The sequence below is a fragment of the Cervus elaphus genome, chromosome 20 (genome assembly GCF_910594005.1).
Source record: "Cervus elaphus chromosome 20, mCerEla1.1, whole genome shotgun sequence".
In the NCBI taxonomy this organism is placed as follows: domain Eukaryota; kingdom Metazoa; phylum Chordata; class Mammalia; order Artiodactyla; family Cervidae; genus Cervus; species Cervus elaphus.
Genome location: NC_057834.1, coordinates 120,276,482 through 120,298,278, shown reverse-complemented (window position 1 = coordinate 120,298,278; position 21,797 = coordinate 120,276,482). Strand labels below are relative to the sequence as shown.

At 47.0% G+C, this 21,797-nt stretch overlaps 1 protein-coding gene, 1 long non-coding RNA gene and 1 other non-coding gene across 4 annotated transcripts in view; 1 reads left to right on the top strand and 2 right to left on the bottom strand.

Annotated features, from left to right (window-relative positions):
• Window positions 1-15,143, bottom strand: part of LOC122677032 — a 28,887-nt gene extending 13,744 nt beyond the window's left edge. Inside the window, exons 1-2 of one of the 2 annotated variants that reach the window (XR_006335690.1) lie at window positions 15,009-15,143; window positions 7,826-7,998 (exon numbers count right to left, since the gene is read on the bottom strand). This is a non-coding gene — a long non-coding RNA (uncharacterized LOC122677032). Of the gene's footprint in view, window positions 1-7,825; window positions 7,999-11,947; window positions 12,090-15,008 lie in introns of those variants that run through there. The other variant, XR_006335691.1, reaches the window with a different exon arrangement.
• Window positions 379-485, top strand: LOC122678490. Its single transcript, XR_006336159.1, has one exon. It is a non-coding gene; the product is annotated as a U6 spliceosomal RNA (small nuclear RNA).
• Window positions 15,144-19,704: 4,561 nt separating the features above from the next.
• P3R3URF (PIK3R3 upstream open reading frame) lies at window positions 19,705-20,424 on the bottom strand. Its single transcript, XM_043876757.1, has 2 exons — window positions 20,126-20,424; window positions 19,705-19,851 (listed from the first exon to the last, which is right to left on the bottom strand). Exons 1-2 carry the CDS (start codon window positions 20,367-20,369, stop codon window positions 19,808-19,810), a joined length of 288 nt encoding a protein of 95 aa, XP_043732692.1. The 5' UTR covers window positions 20,370-20,424; the 3' UTR covers window positions 19,705-19,807.
• Window positions 20,425-21,797: the final 1,373 nt, after the last annotated feature.

Genomic DNA, 21,797 nt, shown 5'->3' with positions numbered 1-21,797 from the left:
ATCTTAAGAAAATCTTATCATCTAGCATGCAGCATACAGTAAGTGCTGGTAATCATTAGTTATTGATGCACAAACTGCCACAGACAGATTATAGGCTAATGAGAGCATGAATCAGAGGAAAAGAACTGGGATAGAGGGAGAACCACTAATCACTATCAAAAAAGAATGGTCAGCAAGGTCAAAGGCATAACTGTCTTAATGACAACAACTTACAAGGCCTAGACCTTGTGCTACCCATCACATTTACTCATCATATCCACTCTGTTATATAGGTATTATTCTCATCTAAATTATTTAGATGAAAAATTGAGGCTCTGGGAGGGCAAATTCATTTTTTCAGCCACCAACCTCCTTGTTGGTCTATAAACACTTCTTACAGAGCTCACTTCGGAAGCACATATCCTAAAATTGGAATGATTCAGAGAAGATTCACATGGCCCCTGTGCAAGGATGACATGCAAATCCATGAAGCATTCCATATGTTTTTGTATTCTAGCACATATGTATGGAATCTAGAAAAATGGTACTGAAGAATTTATTTAGAGGGCAGCAATGGAGAAACAGACAGAGAATACACTTATGGACATGGGGAGAGGAGAGGAGAGGGTGAGAAGTATGGGAAGAGTAACATGGAAACTTACATTACCATGTGTAGAATAGATAGCCAATGGGAATTCGTTGTATGTCTCAAGAAACTTAAACTGGGACTCTGTACCAACCTAGAGGGATGGGATGGGGACAGAGATAGGAGGGAGGTTCAAAAGGGAGAGGATATATGTATACCTATGGCTGATTCATGGTGAGGTTTGATAGAAAACAACAAAATTCTGTAAAGCAATTATCCTTCAATTAAAAAATAAATTAAAAAAAAAAAAACCAAACACACACCTTACATACTACCACCTCAGAGCCTTTATACTTGTTCTACTCTCACCTGAAACATTCTTTCCCCAAGTATAGACAGGGCTTGCTGCCTCCCTTCTTATAGGTCTTTATCAAATATCACATTATTAGGCTTCCTGTCTCCACCATATAAAAAGTGGCAAATAGCTAACCCCCTGGCATTTCATCTCCCTCTCACTTGCTTTATCACCATATCACTTGTTTCTATCCTTCATATTACATATTTTGTTTTATTTTATTTTGTCTTATTGGCCACTCCCTGAGGCATGTGGGATCTTAGTTCCCTAACCAGGGATGGGAACTATGCCCCTCTGCAGCGGAAGTATGGAATCTTAACCAGGGAAGTCCCTACATATTTTATTTATTTGGATATTTTCAATCTCTCCCCACTGGATTATAAATTTCACAGTCACACTGGTCGGGGCAAAGCCCCTTGTCAGGGGCAAAGCCCAGATTCAAATCCAGTTCTGAATCCAAAGCCAGATGACAAAATTATAGTCTTATGAGGCAAAGGAAATAGCCTTGGTCTTTATGGCCCTCAAAGACAAATGCCTTTGATCACAGAGGAAGCATTAAGGAGGCTGATTTCATCTTAATATGAGTACAGTATTGTCATTAGCTGGAGTCCTCTCTGCCTCTTAAGAACCAAATAAGGGAATTCCCTGGCCGTCCAGTGATTAGGACCCCATGCTTTCATTGCTGAGGGTCCAGGTTCAATCCCTGGTCAGGGAACTAAAATTCCACAGCCAATTAGCATAGCCAAAAAAAACAGAACAAACAAACAAAAAAAAACCCAGATAATATTAGTCAAACCCTCATTCCCCAAAATTCCCAGAAACATTCCCAAAGATTATTGGAAATCCCCAGGGCAATTACATTGCTGTAATAACCTCTGTCTCTGCATTCCTGCTTCCACTATCTGAATTTAGCTCATGGATTGCCTCACATCCCCTGTGTGTTATCCTTGTCCTGCACCTGGTCCTCAGTCCTTTGTCATCAAAAACAATCGCTTGCTCCAATGCTTTGTTACCAAACTTTACTGAAGATTCATGGGACAGAGAGAACTTAGCACAACTGCAGGAGACTTTTGAAATTTAGTATTAGGAATTATTGTTCTTAAAAGCCTTTCTGGTACTATGCCATATTATTTGACTTTCCTTTCTCTCCAGCCTTCTCTTTCTGGCCCCCTCAAATTCTCAAAAGCAAAAACAAACAAAACAAAATGCCCCTTATCTTATTCAAATCATTTAAGTTCCTTCCTGCCCCCAACCTCAGCTGTCTCTAACCTCTTCTTTACTTTTTTCTTTTGACTGTGGTGGGTCTTTGTTATGGCACATGGGCTCTTCATTGCTGCATGTGGGCTACTCTCCAGCTGCAGTGACTGGGGGGTACTCTCCCCTTGTGGTGCACAGGCTTTTTGTTACAGTGGGTTCTCTTGTTGCAGAGCATGGGCTCTAGGGCACGCTGGCTCAGTAGTCATGGCCCATGGGCTTACTTGCCTTACAGCATATGGGGTCTTAGTTCATGGACCAGGGATCAAATCAGTGACCCCTGCATTGGCAGGCAAATTATTAACCACTTGGCCATCAAGGAAGTCCCTAATCTCTTGCTTTCTTTTCTTTTTTTTTAAATCTCTTGCTTTCTAAAGCCATGGATTTGGCCAAAATACTTGTGAAACCATTTACCTTGGATTGGAACTTGAATCCACATGCTGGGACTCGAACTAGGCCAAAACCTTGCTTGGGACTTGAACCCACGTGACTGGGATTTGAACCCAGCCAAAACCCACAGTCCTCCAACAGAGATCACAGACCTAGTCTCAGGACCTAATGAAGTTCAGGTTCTTGATGTCTCATTGCAGAAAAAGTTCAGTGAGAGACAAAGTGATAAGCAAGAAGTAGATATGTTCAGAAAGAAACACATTCCACAGAGTGTGGGCCATCACTAAGTGAGGGTGACAGCCCCCAAATGTAGCGTGGTTAGTTTTTATGGGCTGGGTAATTTCATAGGCTAGTGAGTGGGAGGATTATTTCAACTATTTTGGGGAAGGGGTGGAAATTTCCAGGAATTGGGCCACCACCAACTTTTTGATCTTTTGATGGTGCCTTGGAACTGTCATGGACTTCCCTAGTGGCTCAGAAGATAAAGAATCTGTCTGCAATGCAGGAGACCTGGGTTCGATCCCTGGGTTGGGAAAATCCCCTGGAGAAGGGAATGGCAACCCTCTGCAGTATTCTTGCCTGGAGAATCCCATGGACAGAGGAGCCTGGCAGGCTACAGTCCACAGGGCCGCATGCAGAGTTGGACATGATTGAACTACTAACACTTTCTTTTACTTCTTTCTTTGGAACTGTCATGGTGCCTCTAGGTGTGTCATTTAGCTTGCTGATTGAGGATCAAGGTCTAGTCGAAGTTGACATGTCTACCATCTTGGACCCATCTGACTCTAATCAGTTTATGTTGTGTCCTCAGGATATGTCACTCTTTCAAAAGTTGTGCTCTGCCCACTTCCCTCCTGTTTCACTTGGGTCATCCGATTAGAGTCTTCCCATCTTTTGTTTTAGTTTCAGTCATAAGGAGTAATTTAGTTCTTCCAATTCATGAGAAAAAAAACTTCCCTTTGATTTTGACTCTCCAGTGATGGTGATCTTCGGTGGCCTGGGCCTACAGTGGCTTGAAGTTTCCCAGCCAGAGACTGAAGTCAGGCCCCAGCAGTGAGAGCACTGAACCCTATCTCTAGATCGTGAGGGTCAGTGACAAGATCTTGGCTTGTCTGCTTTGCAGAAATAAATTTCAGCAAAGAGACAAGTAGTAGTGACACAAATAAAGGCCTTATTGGGGGAAAAGTTACGTGTGCATAGATATGTGTCACCAGATATGCAGATGACACTACCCTTATGGCAGAAAGTGAAGAAGAACTAAAGAGCCTCTTGATGAAAGTGAAAGAGGAGAGTAAAATAGTTGGCTTAAAACTCATCATTTAGAAAACTAAGATCATGGCATCTGGTCCCATCACTTCATGGGAAGTAGATGGGGAAACAGTGGAAACAGTGTCAGACTTTATTTTGGGGGACTCCAAAATCACTGCAGATGGTGACTGTGGCTATGAAATTAAAAGACGCTTGCTCGTTGGAAGAAAAGCTATGACAAACCTAGGCAGCATATTAAAAAGCAGAGACATTACTTTGCCAACAAAGGTCCGTCTAGTCAAGGCTATGGTTTCTCCAGTAGTCATGCATGGTTGTGAGAGCTGGACTATAAAGAAAGCTGAGCACTGAAGAATTGATGCTTTTGAACTGTGGTGTTGGAGAAGACTCTTGAGAGTCCCTTGGACTGCAAGGGGTTCAAACCAGTCAATCTAAAAGGAAATTAATTCTGAATATTAATTGGAAGGACTGATGCTAAAGCTGAAGCTCCAATACTTTGGCCACCTGATGTGAAGAACTGACTCATTAGAAAAGACCCTGATGCTGGGAAAGATTGAAGGTGGGAGGAGAAGGGGATGACAGAGGATGAGATGGTCGGATGGCATCACCGACTCAATGGACATGAATCTGAGCAAGAATTGGTGATGGATAGGGAAGCCTGGTGTGCTGCAGTCCATGCGGTAGCAAAGTGTCAAACACGACTGAGTGACTGAACTGAACTGAGACAGATGTGGGTGGGTTCAGATAGAGAGTCATGCCTTTGTGGTAGTTTAAATCACTTATATGAGGCATTTCTTCTGTATTTCCTCTGGCCAGTCAACTTGCTTTGCCTGGATCTGAGTCTGTATTTGGTATATAACTCAGTGTCCTCTCCTATGTGTACATGTATCTCTTAGCCAAGATGGATTCTAGCATAGAGGTCTATGTGGCATCACCTACTATGGGGTGGTGCCCCCTCCCTTTTAGGCCCCTGAGGAGTCATTCTGTGCATGTGTAGTTAGGAAGGTCTTCTTGACCTCAGGAATGAGAAATATGTGGTCTCTTTTTTTTTTGCTGTTCTTCTTACTGAATTTTTTTTCTTTTACTTTTTTTCTTTATTGTAATTAGAAGAAAATGCTCCACAACACTGAATTGCTCCTTTATCTTTTATCTCAGGTCCTCCCTGCTCCTGCCAATATCTTATCTTGGAGTATCTGCCCACAGGGAACACATCTATCTACCATCTCAATGGAAGATTACCTCTGTAGGTAGGGAGTACCCCATCCTTGGAATTACCCAAGCAAAGGCCTGATTCAAATACTTGGAGATTTATATTATAAAACATGAATGAAGAACACTGTAAAGATTCTTCAAATTTCAGAACCTATGATTCTGTAACAATTTGGGACTTTTTTCTGAACACCATGCAAAACCATATGACCTTTTCAATTGCATATAACAGAGAACTAGTTAAAATTGGCTTTAAAGTGGGGAGGGGTGGATTCATTGCCTCATGTAAAGTAAGGTAGCTGAATCCAAGTGCTCAAAGTCTTCAGTATATCTTCCCCATTTCTTGGCACCGCTTAACTAGTGTTGGCTTCTGTCTTACATGGACTCTCCCCTTGATTGGCAGAAGCCACCAGTCAGTTCCAGGCCTTCATTCTTTAACTTCACTCTCTCTTTTCCCAACTCCCTAACAGGACAGATGGCCTCTGCCTCCCAGTTGTTCCAGTGAAAGGCTTTCATTGCTCCATTTGGATGAAATGCCCATCACTAAACCAATTCCTGTGATTACTGACCATGCCAGGGTCTCAATGCCCATCCCTGGAATTCAGAGGTGGAGATGGCTCATTTGAATCACATTTAAACAGGAGGGAAAGGGGACAGGGCACAACCTTTAAAAGAATTAAAACCATTTACCTCAGACTGGGACTTGAACCCATGTGCTGGGACTCACGGAGAAGGCAATGGCAACCCACTCCAGTACTCTTGCCTGGAAAATCCCATGGACGGGAGGAGCCTGGTAGGCAGCAGTCCATGGGGTCACTAGGAGTCGGACATGACTGAGTGACTGAACTGAATTGAACTGAATTTCATAGACTAATGAGTGGGAGAATTATTCCAACTATCTTGGGGAGTTCAGTTGAGTTCAGTCACTCAGTCATGTCTGACTCTTTGCGACCCCATGGACTGAAGCATGCTAGGCTTCCCTGTCCATCACCAACTCCCGGATCTTGCTCAAACTCATGTCCATTGAGTTGGTGATGCCACCCAACCATCTCATCCTCTGTCATCCCCTTCTCCTCCCACCTTCAATCTTTCCCAGCATCAGGGTCTTTTCTAATGAGTCAGTTCTTCACATCAGGTGGCCAAAGTATTGGAGCTTCAGCTTTAGCATCAGTCCTTCCAATTAATATTCAGAACTAATTTCCTTTTGGATTGACTGGTTTGAACCCCTTGCAGTCCAAGGGACACTCAAGAGTCTTCTCCAACACCACAGTTCAAAAGCGTCAATTCTTCGGTGCTCAGCTTTCTTTATAGTCCAGCTCTCACAACCATGCATGACTACAGAAACCATAGCCTTGACTAGACGGACCTTTGTTGGCAAAGTAATGTCTCTGCTTTTTAATATGCTGCCTAGGTTTGTCATAGCTTTTCTTCCAAGGAGCAAGTGTCTTTTAATTTCATAGCCGCAGTCACCATCTGCAGTGATTTTGGAGTCCCCCAAAATAAAGTCTGACACTGTTTCCACTGTTTCCCCATCTACTTCCCATGAAGTGATGGGACCAGATGCCGTGATCTTAGTTTTCTAAATGTTGAGTTTTAAGCCAACTTTTTCACTCTCCTCTTTCACTTTCATCAAGAGGCTCTTTAGTTCTTCTTCACTTTCTGCCATAAGGGTAGTGTCACCTGCATATCTGAGGTTATTGATATTCCTCCCAGCTATCTTGATTCCAGCTTGTGCTTCATCCAACCCAGCATTTCACATGATGTACTCTGCAATAAGTTAAATAAGCAGGATGACAATATACAGCCTTGACCTACTCCTTTCCCAATTTGGAACCAGTCTGTTTTTCCATGTCCAGTTCTAACTGTTGCTTCCTGACTTGCATACAGATTACTCAGGAGGCAGGTAAAGTGGTCTGGTATTCCCATCTCTTTAAGAATTTTCCATAGTTTGTTGTGATCCACACAGTCAAAGGCTTTGGCATAGTCAATAAAGCAGAAATAAATGTTTTTCTGGAATTCTCGTGCTTTTTTGATGATCCAATGGATGTTGGCAGTTTGATCTCTGGTCCTCTGCCATTTCTGAATCCAATTTGAACATCTGGAATTTCATGGTTCACATACTGTTGAAGCCTGGCTTGGAGAATTTTGAGCATTACTTTGCTAGCATGTGAGACGAGTGAAATTGTACAGTAGTTTGAACATTCTTTGGCATTGCCTTTCTTAGGGATTGGAAAGAAAACTGACCTTTTCCAGTCCTGTGGCCACTGCTGAGTTTTCCAAATTTGCTGGTGTATTGAGTGCAGCACTTTCACAGCATCATCCTTTAGCATTTGAAATAGCTTATCGGGAATTCCATCACCCCCACTAGCTTCGTTCATAGTGATGCTTCCTAAGGCCCACTTGACTTTGCACTCCAGGGTATCTGGCTCTAGATGGCCTTACAAATAGCTGAGAAAAGAAGAGACGCTAAAGGCAAAGGAGAAAAAGAAAGATATACCCATTTGAATGCAGAGTTCCAAACGATAGCATGAAGAGATAAGAAAGCCTCCCTCAGTGATCAATGCAAAGAAATAGAGGAAAATAGAATGGGAAAGACTAGAGATCTCTTCAAGAAAATTAGAGATACCAAGGGAACATTTCATACAAAGATGGGCACAATTAAGGACAGAAGTGGTATGGACCTAAGGGAAACAGAAGATATTAAGAAGAGGTGGCAAGAATGCACGGAAGAACTGTACAGAATAGGTCTTCATGACCCAGATAACCACAATGGTGTGATCACTCACCTAGAGCCAGACATCCTGAAGTGTGAAGTCAAGTGGGCATTGGGAAGCATCTTGGGGAAGGAGTGGAGATTTCCAGGAACTGGGCCACTCCCACTTTTTGGTCTTTTGATGGTGCCTTGGGACTGTCATGGAGCCTCTGGTTGTGTCATTTAGCTTGCTGATTGAGGAAAAAGCTATAAGAAAACAACCCAAAATACAGATAAAGATATATGTACAAAGATTTTCATCACAGCATTATTATAATAAAAAAGAAAGAAAGAGGGATTTCTCTGATGGTCCAGTGGTTAAGAATCCACCTTCCATTGAAGAGGACATGAGTTTGATCCCTGGTCAGAGAACTAGGATCCCACATGCCATGGGGCAACTAAGCCCTCATGACTCGACTAGACAGAAGCCTGCAGGCTGCAGTGGACGATCTTGTGTCCTGAAGCTAAGACCTGCCATAAGCAAAAAGACAATAAAAAATTAATAAATATTTTAGGAAAGAAAGAAGGAGGGAAGGAAAGAAAGAAAGAAAAGGCCTGTATGTCTAAGGATGCTGCTGCTAAGTCATGTCAGTCGTGTCCGACTCTGTGTGACCCCATAGATGGCAGCCCACCAGGCTCCCCCATCCCTGGGATTCTCCAGGCAAGAACACTGGAGGGGGTTGCCATTTCCTTCTCCAATGCCTGAAAGTGAAAAGTGAAAGTGAAGTTGCTCAGTCATGTCTGACTCTGTGCAACCCCATGGACTGTAGCCTACCAGGCTCCTCCGTCCATGGGATTTCCCAGGCAAGAGTACTGGAGTGGTTTGCCATTGCCTTCTCCGTCTAAGGATGGGGGAGTGGTAAAATATATATATATGGTAACTTCATATACTAGAAGATTATGCAGTCATTTAAAAATTTTTTAATGGTTTTAAATCATGAGATAGTTCCTACAATTTTATTGAATAAGAAAGCAAGACACAAAATTGTCTATGCAGTATATTAACCATGTAAAAGAAAACTACATATGCCCAGAAATGAAAAAAAGGAAATACTTTAAAATGTTAGTAGTATTTCTCTCTTGATGGATGCTTGATATTTTTCTCTTTTTTTTTTTAATTTTTCTCTTTTTATTTGCTTGTATTTTCTACAATGACCAAATATTATTTAAACTTTTTTTTTTTTTTTGGAAAACTACCCCTTCTCAGCTCCTAAATTTGGCCATCCCTTACCAATGGCAAGTTATTTGGACACCTGGAGAAAGAAAAAAAAAAACACTTGATAAGTGACAGATGAAGGTTAGCAACACTTTTTTGTGTGTATGTTAAAAATTCTCCCCAATTGTTCACAGAAAGATCAGGTTTTTTGTAATTGTCAGCCCTCCTTTAGAAAGAATTCATCACTTTGTCACATGATTTTTTTTTTTTTTTTATTAGTTGGAGGCTAATTACTTCACAATGATTTTTTTTTTTTTAAGTAAAACAAAACCTGGGAACAGAACAGAAGCTTGTGCTGAACCCTAATATGAAAATGAACAGGCTAACTAGGATTCCAGCTGCCAGTGAAGTACCAGTGCAGAAAGGATGCTCAGACTGATGGATGCCAGAGATCGAGGTAGAAGTACCTCCATTTCAGGCCTGAAATGCCTTGAAGGAATTCCAGCCTGCCAGTTTTGGGGCTCTGTGGACACATTCTGCCTAAAGGCGCCTCAGATGACAAGGTCTCCCTCACCGCAGGCAGTGGCTGATCGCCAATGACCGCTGGCTGGAAAGACAGACAAGATTATGCTTCTATGACCTCACATATTGTACCATCTCCAGGAAATTCCCCTGCCTCCTTCCTGAGTCCCCAGAACCCCTCTAGACTGCATTTCTCCTTCAAGGAGCCATGGCTGTGGTGCTTTCCCTTACCCTCTTAGATCTAATGTCACCACTGATGATGTGGCAGCTGGAATTGTGAGAAGACATCACACAGAACTTTGTTCACTTCCAAACTCTGACTCTCAATTCCTGAACCTCAGCTTCCTGAGCTACAAAATGGACACAGTAATCTCCACAGCACAGAGCACTGGCGCCCTCCATGCATGCGTGCTAAGTCACTTCAGTCGTGTCCAACTCTTTGCGACCCTGTGGAATGTAGCCCACCAGGCTCCTCTGTCCTAGGGATTCTCTAGGCAAGAATACTGGAGTGGGTTGCCATGCCCTCCTCCAGAGGATCTTCTCAGGGATTGAACCCACATCTCTTATGTCTCCTACATTGGCAGGCAGGTTCTTTACCACTAGCGCCACTTGGGAAGCCCACTGCCCCCCTCCAGGGACTCTCTATGGGAACCATTTGACAACTCAATCCTCAAGTTCCTATAACATGATTGTGCCCAAAGAAACTGCTGAGCAGTCAAGAACCACAAAGGAATGCTCCCAGGTCTGGCCCACTGGTTAGCAGCACCCCCAACCCAGCCTCTGCACCCAGATCTCTCCCCAGTTCTAGCCAAGGAACAGCCAGCCAGTAGTGCTGGTGATACCCCTCCCATCTTATGGACAGAGTAATTGCTGGGTGGGACAACAGGACCTCAGTTATTGAGGGTCTGTTCAGAGATCAAAGGCATGTTGAAAACTGAACTCAGAGTCCCCTCAAATGTGTTACTCTTTCTGATCCCTTGATCTCTGTCTCAGAGAACAGCAGCACCCTGGGAACCCAAGTTAGAAATCAAGATATGAAGATTTCCCTGGTGGTCCAGGGGTTAAGACTCCATGCTTCCAATGCAGGGGGCATGGGTTTGATCCCTGGTCAGGGAACTAAGATCCCACATTTCCACATGCCAAAAAGGAAAAAAGAAATCAAAATATGCTTCTTATTCAATCTATCACCAAGTCCTGTCCCTCCTCCCTCTCTCAAATCCATCCACTTCTTCCCACCCCACAGGTGCCGCATAGTTCAAGCCATTACCTTCCTCCTCACAGGTCTCCTTGACCCCACACTGCCCCATTAGGAATCTATCTCCTCCTGCCTCTGCTGAAAACGCCTCAACAGCTCTTAGAAAGGAAACCAGCCTCAGGAACTGAGCCTCTACCTTGAACATCTGGCCCCAGCTTACCTTTCTAATCTCATGTCTTTCTACTCCCCGCCTCATGCCTCCTTATTTCCCCCAAATTCAGTCACGTTTCTCACCCACCTGTTCCTCCTCATGCTGTCCCCTCTGTCATTAACATTTTTCCCTTCTTCCTCTCCCACCAACAAGCTTCTACTCATATTCTAAGACTCTGCTCTGATTTCCACTCTTCCAGGAGACTTTTTGCTCCCCATCCTCACCCCCAAACTAGGTTATGTTTTCACTGCTACAACTTGCTGAACACTGTTCCAAGCACCTTTGCTGTCCCAACTCATTTAATCCTCAAATCCACAGACCCTGGCCTAGGTTTTCTTCTTTTTCTTCTTCTTTAAATCTATTTGGCTGCATCAGATCTTAGTTGCAGCATGTAGGATTTCGTTGTGGTTCATGGGCTTAGTTGCCCCATGGCATATGGGATCTTAGTTCCCCCACCAGGGATGACACCTGAGTCCCATGCATTGCAAGGCGGATTCTCAACCACTGGACCACAGGGAAGTACCTGTTATTCTTAATTTTACAGATAAGAAAACTGAGGCTTGTAGAAGTTGAAGCAAATTTTCCAAGGCCAAACAGTAAGTAGGCTTTCTAGGGCTGAAAACTAGGTCTACTTTTTTTTTTTTTTTAATAAAAAGAGCTGTATTGTCCTTTTCTGATTATAAAAGTAACAAGAAAAAAGCAGAAGCACTCTTCTTTTAGTCAATGTGTTCTTGGTCAAGGATGCAGTAGTCACTCAGTAAATGCCTCTCCTTATGTTTATACATGCCTGCTGATTTGTATGGATAGCATTTCCTATAAACTGTTCATACCATTCTTCAGGTCTGTTTCCTGAAGTTGGAGCCCCAGCACCCAACACCCCCAACCACCTTGTCCTATCTTCTCCCCTCCCCCTAGCAGTCTCAGGCTCTCAGGCCTCAGATGTGTAACTCCAGCTTTGGTTTCCCTGTGGAACAGTGATCATTCAAATTTGGTCTTGGTGTCCAAACTATGTCTGTGCTGAGACCAAGCCACGCTCAGGCTTGGGGCTGCCCCTCACAAGCCACTCACATACCCACCACGATCTCCACGGCTACACATGGTCCCGGGTCCAACACCTTCAAATCTCTGCACCAAAACCTCAGGCAGGGACCTGAGTTCCAGCTGCCCACCCTCCACACTCCTAGCTGGGTTCTTGGTGGTGTTCCAGACCACTGCTTCCGGCTCCACACCAGGCGTTCCGGTGCGTTAATTACAGCCCTGCTCCCACCCCCCGCCCCGCACCCCACCCCACCCGGGGCTCCCACCGCCACCTCTATCCCAGGGCTACCGAGGAAGGCACCCCACCCACACCCCCACCCCGTTCTAGGCCCTGGCGTCCCCGGGTCAGGGCAGAGCTCCCTCCCACTTCCAGCCCAGCTCTGGCGCCGGGTGCGTCCCGCTTTAGGGAAGAACGTCCGGGAATAATCCAGAGCGGATTTGCATCACAGCAACACTGGATAGGCTCACAGCCTCCAAAGCCCTAAAGCCAAGGACGTCCCTCTCCCGTCACCGCCCAGTGGCCGGATCGGAGGCTGTGAGGAAGTGGAAAGGAAGCTGCTGAAGGGAGGAGATGTGCACACTGGCCGAGAAAGGTGTAATATCTTCCCCTTAGCTGGCCCCGACCTCAGACAGGGCCTGGGTCCTGCGAGGCTAGGGTTAAAGGAAAAGCCGGCGCCCTGGGGTGGAGAGAGTCTAGCTGCTCCCACCCCTACTGCAAAGTCTCCCAGCCCTGGTCTCCTCAGAGTGGCCCGCCAACTGCTTCTGGACCCTGTATCCCTGTGGCCTCCACCTCTGTGACTGAGCACAGAGTACAGACAGCCCTGACCCCTGTATCACTGGGCATCAGATTTCTCTTCCTCCTGGGGTAATTCATTCATCCCAGGTGGCCAATCGGTGCCCCCTCCAGATGGCTGCTCTTGCTGTTTCTCAGCCAGGAATGTGTTTTATCCCTTTGCATCAGCTAAAACGTTGTCCTTTCTTTAAGTCCACCTTTAAAACCATCTATACCTTTTCTTTCTTTTTAAATATTTATTTAATTGGCTGCACTGGATCTTTGTTGCAGCATGCAGGATCTTTGATCTTCACTGTGGCGTGTGGGATCTTCAGTTACAGCATGGAAAATTTTAGTTTTGGCATGTGGGATATAGTTCCCTGTCCAGGGATCCAACCTGGGCCCCTTGCATTGGGAGCATGGAGTGGTAGCCACTGGACATCCAGGGACGTCCCCCACCTACACATTTTCCACGAGGCCTGTAGAGGTCTGTGCCCTGCTTCTGTAAGCTCCCAGTATACAAAATCTGAACCTCTCTTTTAGTCCTGACATCTCTGTTGGTGTATCTACCAAGCAATCTTTGGCAAGTCCTGTTCCCTTTTTGGACCTCAAACTCTTTCCTCACCCTTACAGTGAAGGATCCTTTAGATGACTGCCCCCACCCGCACTGGGTGCCCCTAGTCCTCACCCTATGAATCAGTGACTTCCCCTGATGATGACCCATCTTTGGACAGACCAGACCTATCTGAAATCCTTCCACCTCCTTTGAGTCAGTTACCTGATGCCGTTGTGCACATTGCTGAGTCTTAGGGATCCAAAAAGTGCTGGGACTCTTAAGGTAGTGACACTAGTGCCAGCATGCCATGATGCTATCCCAGCTGGAAAGTCCCCTGCCCCAAGCCCTGGAGGCCTGTCAATCAGCTCCAGCTTCAGGGGGCAGAGGCTAGCCCATCCCAGAAAGTCAAGAAGCCTCCACTCACAGCCCCTCCCCAACATATACACACTATCTCGAGGAACAGAGACAGCAGCCTCTCAACCAGGACCACTCTCCAACCCAACCTCCTCACATTCAACCCAGTCCAGCTATCTCCAATCTGAGCTGGAGCATACCCAGATTTCCCAAGACAAGGAGTCTCAGTTCAGCTTTTTCACAGCATGAGCTGTCAGTCCTGACTGCAAACTTTTCTAAGTGGAACTTGTCACCTTTCAGAGCCGGCCGGAGAGACTACTTCTCTCTGAAACTCTGATCCATGGGCTTCCATTTTACCAAATGGAATAATGCTAATCTGAAATCACAGCGCTCAGAATTAAGACAGACCTGGTTGAGATTCCACTCCTATTGCTCCCTAGCTGAATGATTTGAGCTTATGTTCTCTACCCTCCCTGAACCTCAGCTCCTTCACCTATAAAATGGGAGCAATGATTTATATACACAGGGTGGTTGTGGGCATTGCATAAGATGCCCAGTGATGAGTGTTATAAAAACACTCATTATGGACACTGACACACATAGCATGTCAAATGTGAGCACTATTTCCATTCCCTCTTCCCTGCCTCCTCCCCGAAGCTGCCAGACACTTTCTCTGGAAGATGAGAATGGAGATATCTGAAGCTGAAACTGATCTGGATGAAAGCAGGACTATAAAATACTAAAAGCTGCACTTAGGACCCAATTACAAACTTCAAAAAAAGAGCAAAGGGGGCCTAGAGAGGGGACAACATTTACCAAAGATCACACAGCAGGTGTAGGTAGGTAGAGCAGCAGGCAAGCAAGGAGGAGGAGGCAAGGGGGAGTGTGGGTAGAGGTCAAGGCCGAATCCAAGGACAGGCAGCCGAGCAGGAGGATCTCCATTGGACTTTGCCCCATTTCCCATGCCCAGAAGGGCCTGGCATTTGCCTTTCTCTGGAGCCACTCCTTCTGGGTTCCTGAGTTTGCAGTAGTTTCCCAGAAATGCTAGGTAAATATCCCTGTTGTTTACTGAGTAACCAACCCCATAATCAGACAAGGGTCCTCATACAAAATGCTGCCTCAAACTTGGCTCCTTCCATAGAGATGCCCGCCCCCAACAGGCACCACCCCAGACAGACACCCTCCACAAGGTCCCTTACCAGGGCCTTGCTGGGGGCTGTGAACCCCACCCTACAAAGTGGCTTTGGTGTACATCATGTTGCTCCAAGATCAGCATCTCTTTGGAGAGGGGTTGCTCCTGCCAGCAGCCCCAAGAAAAATGTAGGATATGAACTATTTTCTGTTTGGTACCTTTCTAGCAAAAAAAAAAAAAAAAAAGCCAGCAATGGGTCACCCACTCCAATGCATACTAACCTTTGAAAATGTCCTGAGCTGATGTTCACCCCAATCCTGGAGAAGCTGGAGGCATTAGGGCCAGTGTATTTTGCTACTTGATCTTTTCTTTAGGTTGTATTTTCTTTGTTTATGTAGTTCCCCTCTCTCCTCACTGCCACTTCACTCCCCTCACCCTCAGGAACCAGGAATGTGTCCTTATGAAAGAGTTCTGTCTTCTGTCTTGTTTATTGCAGGTGTGTTTCCTCATCCTAACTAAACTCATGTGTCCCAAGCTCTGCCTCCTCCTTCAAGTTCATGTGAGAATTACTGTGCGCATCACCAGTGGGGAATGACCAGATTTAGACCTCCACCCTTTACTAATTGACTTCTCAAGACTTCCATCTCAAGGACACTCTAGCCTTGTCATCTGGGACTCACTGATGTCAGAATTCTGTGTTTCTAAGATGCTTTTACTTGCATTGCACCATGCTAGAATTCTGTGATGCTAAGATTCTGTGACTATGGATTCTATGCATCCAGAATTTTGTGATTTTTGTTTCATAAATTTGTCATTGACATGATGACAACAGTCAGAATTCACTTGGCATGAGTTTCTTGTGTTTGTCCTCCAGAGGATGCAAATATCTGCTCTAGGTTCTTATCTCTGAATTCGCTGAAGGCAGAGGAAGAAGCTAGTTGGATGGGTCAAGGGTAGCATTCCTACTTCACCTGGGGCTGCCAGGTATGAGACATGCCCTGGGAAGCTCAGTCTTAGGCCCATGCACTCAGTCCACCCACCTCCCCCAAACCTCTCAAAGAAGGCTGAGCACTGAAGAACTGATGCTTTTGAACTGTGGTGTTGGGAAAGACTCTTGAGAGTCCCTTGGACTGCAAGGAGATCAAACTAGTCAATCTTAAAGGAAATCAACTCTGAATATTCATTGGAAGGATTGATGCTGAAGCTGAAGCTCTAATACTTTGGCCACCCATTGTGCCAACTTGTTGGAAAAGACCCTGATGCTGGGAAAGATTGAGGGCAAGAGTAGAAGGGGATGACAGAGGATGAGATGGTTGGATGGCATCACCAATTCAATGGACATGAGTCTGAGCAAACTCCAGGAGATGGTAAAAGACAGAGAAGCCTAAAAAAAAAAAAAAAGACAGAGAAGCCTGGCATGCTACAGTTCATGGCGTTGCAGAGTTGGACACGACTTAGCAACTGAACAACAACATCTGAGGGCAAGAGGAAAAGCAGGCTCCTTTACAGCCCTCCCACCCAGCTTCCTTTCCTCCCTGGACTGCCTGAAGGTCCAGGAAAAGAAAGTTTACTGGGAGACTGGCCTGCTCAAATGGGCAGAGGGGGAGGGTTAAGCACAGGGCAGGGAGCCAGTGGAGGAGATACGGGAGATCCCCAAGGGAGCCCTGCAGCTTTCCCTGAAGGTGAGGAAGCAACAGAGGCCAGAAGTGGGGGTGTGGGTGAGGGCACTGGTAAGGGTGGGGTGACCGGTATTGCATTGTAGGGCTGGAGCTGGGCTTCCGGCCATTGACCCACTGGTGACAAGGGACCTCCAACCTGGCGCCCTAGGGGCTGTCTGCTCAGCCCCTACCCACTGGCTTTGTGCTCCTGTGCCTGAGTCAGACTCCCAGGAAACAGGAGTTGCCCTCCCAGGAGGGCAGGAGTTGGAAGTGGAGAAACTGATCCTCCAGAGCAACTTTCTGGGAGGGGCCATTGAGGCCAAGAATGGGGCAAGAGTTTCTAAGTGTCACACCAGAGAATGGAAACTCTGGGCTCCTGAATTCAGCCCACACTCTCCAAAGGGTCCCAGTATTATAAAATGCTCCCCCAATGAGACCATTTGGCCACACTCCATGCTAGAGGATAGGCCTGCCTCCAGGCCACCTCCCTGTGGTCTAGACCTCTCCTCCAGCCCTGCAGCCCAGCTGAAGCTGCCAAACCCGATTTTCCAGTAGTTGCCCCAGGCTGGGTAAAGCAGGAAGCCCTACTGCAGGCATGAGTCCCTCAGGCCACAGGCATCCCCTCCCCCACCTCCTGATGTCATCCCCTGCTTCTTCTACACCAGTGCCACCACCGCTTCCTCCTCCACCTGCCTGCCATCTTCTCTGGGCTGCTCCCTGAGCAGGGGCAGGTGTGGTCTGGTACTACCCCTCTCTGGCCTTCAGTTTCCTCATCTATAGATGGGGAACACTGCACTGCCTCCCAGGGATCAACTGTGGGGACGCTCCAAAGAAAAGAGCCACAAAAAGCAGTGGACCACCAAGTGGATGGTGGGCTGGTACAGTGTTGGGAGCACAGCATGAGGTGCGAGAAGGAAGGAGGGTTTGGTGGAATTCTGGAGGTGTGGTGGTTGGGGTGAGAGGTATAAGGTAAAGGGAGTGTGTCCCTCTGGTTTCCTCAGGTCACCTCTATGAGAGACAGACCATCATCCCAGCCTGAATGCCCTCGTTACCAACTCAGAGCCCTTGCTGCAGCTCAGGGCTGCACCTGTGTGCTCTGTTTAATGTCTGCCTCCCACCGAGCTGCAGCTCTAACCAGGAAGAACTCCCACGGTCATGCTCACTGCGCTATCCCCAGAACTTGGCATCCTCCCTGGCACATAGCAGGCACTACTGACCGAGACACAATTTCAGATTGAAAAGCAGAAGGAGAGGCACCCTAGGGGCTGGAGACCAGCCAGGTCAGCTCACCTAACCCAGGCCCCTTCTCCAGGCTGCCATACTGCCCGAGTTTCCTCCTCTGGCCTGGGAGCCCGGTGTTCTCAGCTTCCAGGGAGCCATGACTGAGGTGGGAGAGAGTGAACTGGATTAGTGATCCAGGGAGTCACCTAGACTAAGATGAGGGGGACCATTGGCTGTGACTGTCTCTGGGAGCTTGAAGGGGAAGGAGAGTTGGGAACCTGGTGGGGGAGGGGCAGTGAAGGAGCCGTCATTGCAGAGGAAGCTAAAAATAGCCAGAAGCGATGATGTCATCCGGTTCCCACAGCTAAGCAACCCCCCCCCTCTCTCTCTCACACACACACATACACGCGCACGTGCACACACACACATCCACACACAATCTCACAGCCTCAGATACACAGAGACACAAGGGTGGGCATGCACACACACCCCCACTACACACACACTCTCTCACATAGGGGAAGGGAGGCTTCTGGGTCCCAAGGCCACAGGGGCAGGGAAGTCTGGTGAGTGTGTTTGCATGAGTGTGTGCCTGTGCTGGCATGAGCAGGATTGCATATGTCAGTCTATATGCTTGTGTGCTGTAACCAGGTGCATGCATGTTTGTGTGTGTGTGCTCATTTGTAGGCATGTGTGTGTGTTGTTACCTGTGTCAGGTGGGAAGGTTTATGTGTAATTGTGTCAGTGCATATATCTGTTTATAGGGGTGTACTTGGCGTGTACTTGCATGCAGGTGTGAATTTGTTACATTGTTTATCTGTGAGTACCAGTTGTGTTTATATGTCTGCATGAGTTCCTGGACTGTGTCACATGTCTTTATATGTGTGGGCATCCTTGTGGGCTTTGGGCACTAGCTAGTCAGCCTCCAGCTCTGACTGGGGGTTCAGCACCTTCCCCCAAACCCCAAGAAGCCTCATCCTCCACCAGTGTAGTCTGGGCACGGCATGTCAGTGAATTCTCTGCCCCCCTCCTCCTCTCAGGTCCCACCCAGTCTCTGGCAAGCCTTAGAGTGGAGGAAAGCAGACACAATTCATTTTCTCCTCACAGGCTTCCCAGGGGGCCAGGCCAGAGGTCTCACAGTTCACTCCCACCCCCACCCTCCTGGAACTGGAGCCAGACCTCGGGACATTGGGACACTCACTCACTTGTGCATAAAGTGACACATGAGAGACAGTTCCTCACAGTGTTTCCTGCCTCTGAGACACAAACTCCACGGAGACACACCCCACAGAAACCCAGTTACACCCGATGACACATGGGCGCACATGCAGAAATCCAAATGGAAAATCCCCAGGCCTGAGTGCTTAGCACCCTCCCCCTTCCTGGACACTAACTCAGTCTCGCCCCACCCCCAAACGCCCCAGCTCAGCTGTTAGTCCGGGAAAATACCAACCTCAGAGAATGGCTGTGGGGGCTGAAGGTGGTGCACCCCCTCGGAAGCTAACCCTTTCCTACTTCCGGGTGACCCCATCCCCCTCTTGACCTTCATTCCTCCTGGTGGAGCAGATGCCTGCCTCCCTGGCCCATTCATACCCTCACACACGCACACCTTGACACACACAGCTGGCCACAGACACACACACTCATCGCAAAGGCACACTCAGCCACATCTGCTTCAACCTCCATTCTCTCTGTCTCATTCACACTGACCCTCACAGCACACAGAGGCACATACACCTCACACTCAGGCACTTATTACACTGGAGCAGTGCAATCTGTCTTTCATGCCATCTTTTTCTGATTTATGCCTCTACCCTTCTCCCCAACGACCCAGGTCCCTATACCTTCCAAGATGTCTACGGAGACCTTTTTCCCTATTCTGATGGGAGTGCAAGGCCGGAAGGACCCCCACCTCATAGGCCAGAGCAAAAGCTGAAGCCAAAGATGGTATGTGTTGCTGACCTTGTTCTGTCCTTCCAATGTCTTCCTGTGATGCCTGCTACTGCCGCTGAAGCCTATCCCTGGGAGCATTCAGCCCTAGCCCTGCCCTCATACCCTCTATAGTCAGCTGGAAGCACCTGGGAGAGGAGGAAAGTAGTTGGAGCAGAAAGGACTGTATTAGTCTGCTGTTCACTGCCCGTGGCCCTGAGGAGATGAAGGTCCGGAGCCAGCCAAGCTTCTGGACTAGTTTCTGGATGTTTCTAGAGGATCAGAAAGCTGCCAGGTTGACAGAGGTGTCTGAGAACTGAGGAGAGGAGAGAGAGGAAAAAGTGTGAGGAAGCTCCACTGCTCTTAGACTCTCCCATTTTCCCAAGCCATCCACTTGAGCCAACACGTCCTCCTCCATTAAGGCGCTCAGCCTCTGGGGTGCCTGCCAAGACCCCACCATGCCTTGGGGCAATAATTCACAGAAGGTGTGTCCCCTAGAGTGCCTGCACAGGGCTCACGTGGGTAGGACTTCAGTGGCCCTGTTTTCCTCCCCCACGCCACCCCACCCTGGCTCAGGGCCCTCAGCCCACCTTGCGGTGGAAGGATCAACACCCTGGTGGTGGCAGTTTGGGTGTCGTTGATATCCGTGGCCACAGTGGCAAGATTGGTGGTTACAGTGGCGCCAGCTGGGCCTTGCCGTTTCTGCCGGTACCTTCTGCGGCTACACTTGAACATCTTGGGAAAGCGGGGCCGAGGCCAACCCACACCTGGCCTACGGTAGGGGGAACTTAAGCCCCCAGGCCGAGGGGCACGGACAAGCTGAGAAGGCCCCATGGGCGCAGTGAGCTTCTGTAAGGTGCCTGATGGTGCTACTGGCCAGGGCAACGAGGCCTCTATGACATACAGAGCTTGTGTAAGAGTGATGCTCTTTATTATAGATCCTGGTCCCCAGCCCCTCCCTAAGGGTCTGACTCCCTCACAATTTCCTCCAGAGATCCAGCCCCAGAGACAGAAAACTTCAGTTTAGCCCCTTGGGAAAAGAACTCTGAGTAAAAAATTCACTCCCTCACCTTTTCACTCATCCAATGTTAATAATATTAACATTGTTTACTGAGCACTTACTATGTGCCAGCTATGGTGCCAAGTCCTTCACAAACATTACCTCATCTAATCCCACAACAACCCTACAAGGAGATTCTATCATTATTCCTATTTCACATACAGTCGATTATAATTATCCGTGGTTCAGTTCAGTTCAGTCGCTCAGTCGTGTCCGACTCTTTGCAACCCCATGGACTGCAGCACGCCAGGCCTCCCTGTCCCTCACCAACTCTCGGAGTTTACTCAAACTCATGCCCATCGAGTCAGTGATGCCATCCAGCCATCTCATCCTCTGTCGTCCCCTTCTCCTCCTGCCCTCAGTCCCTCCCAGCATCAGGGTCTTTTCCAATGAGTCAACTCTTCACATGAAGTGGCCAAAGTATTGGGAGTTTCAGCTTCAGCATCAGTCCTTCCAGTGAACACCCAGGACTGATCTCCTTTAGGATGGACTTGTTGGATCTCCTTGCAGTCCAAGGGGCTCTCAAGAGTCTTCTCCAACACCACAGTTCAAAAGCATCAATTCTTCAGTGCTCAGCTTTCTTCATAGTCCAACTCTCATATCCACACATGACTACTGGAAAAGCCATAGCTTTGACTAGACAGACCTTTGTTGGCAAAGTAATGTCTCTGCTTTTTAATATGCTGTCTAGGTTGGTCATAATTTTTCTTCCAAGGAGCAAGCATCTTCTAATTTCATTATTCGTGGTAGTTATGTTCTAATACAGTCACCACAATCACGGTATTAGCAACTATTTAGCCAATGCTTCCAGGAGAAATACAGGATTAAATTCATACCAAGCTCTGGTCATAATATCTTGTCAACTAACCAATAACCTAATTTATGTGTGTTTCTATTAAAGGTGCTTCATTTAAAATATATTGATGTCAGTAACATTGAACTCATAGTCGATAGCACTATAACATGTACCTGAATAAAGTTTATCCAACACAACTATTTTCTTCATAAGGCACATGACAGTCTTCTTGTACTTAGGAACACTAGAGAGCACTTCAGCATTATGCTGGAGGGGGGTATTTAATAGCAAAATCACTGATAAAAAGCATATAAATGCAAAAAAGTGACAGACAATAAGTAGGCCACACAAAGAAGACTCGTTTATATTATGAGAGCTGAAACAAGAAGGCAGAGCATCCCCTTGT

Bases quoted from the DNA above. Each gene is read 5' to 3' on its own strand.
- P3R3URF (XM_043876757.1), bottom strand. From the start codon at position 20,369: ATGGGGCCTTCTCAGCTTGTCCGTGCCCCTCGGCCTGGGGGCTTAAGT. The intron at 19,852-20,125 runs GTGGGCTGAGGG...TCCTCTCCTCAG, and splicing joins GTTGATCCTTCCACCGCAAG to TTCTCAGACACCTCTGTCAA.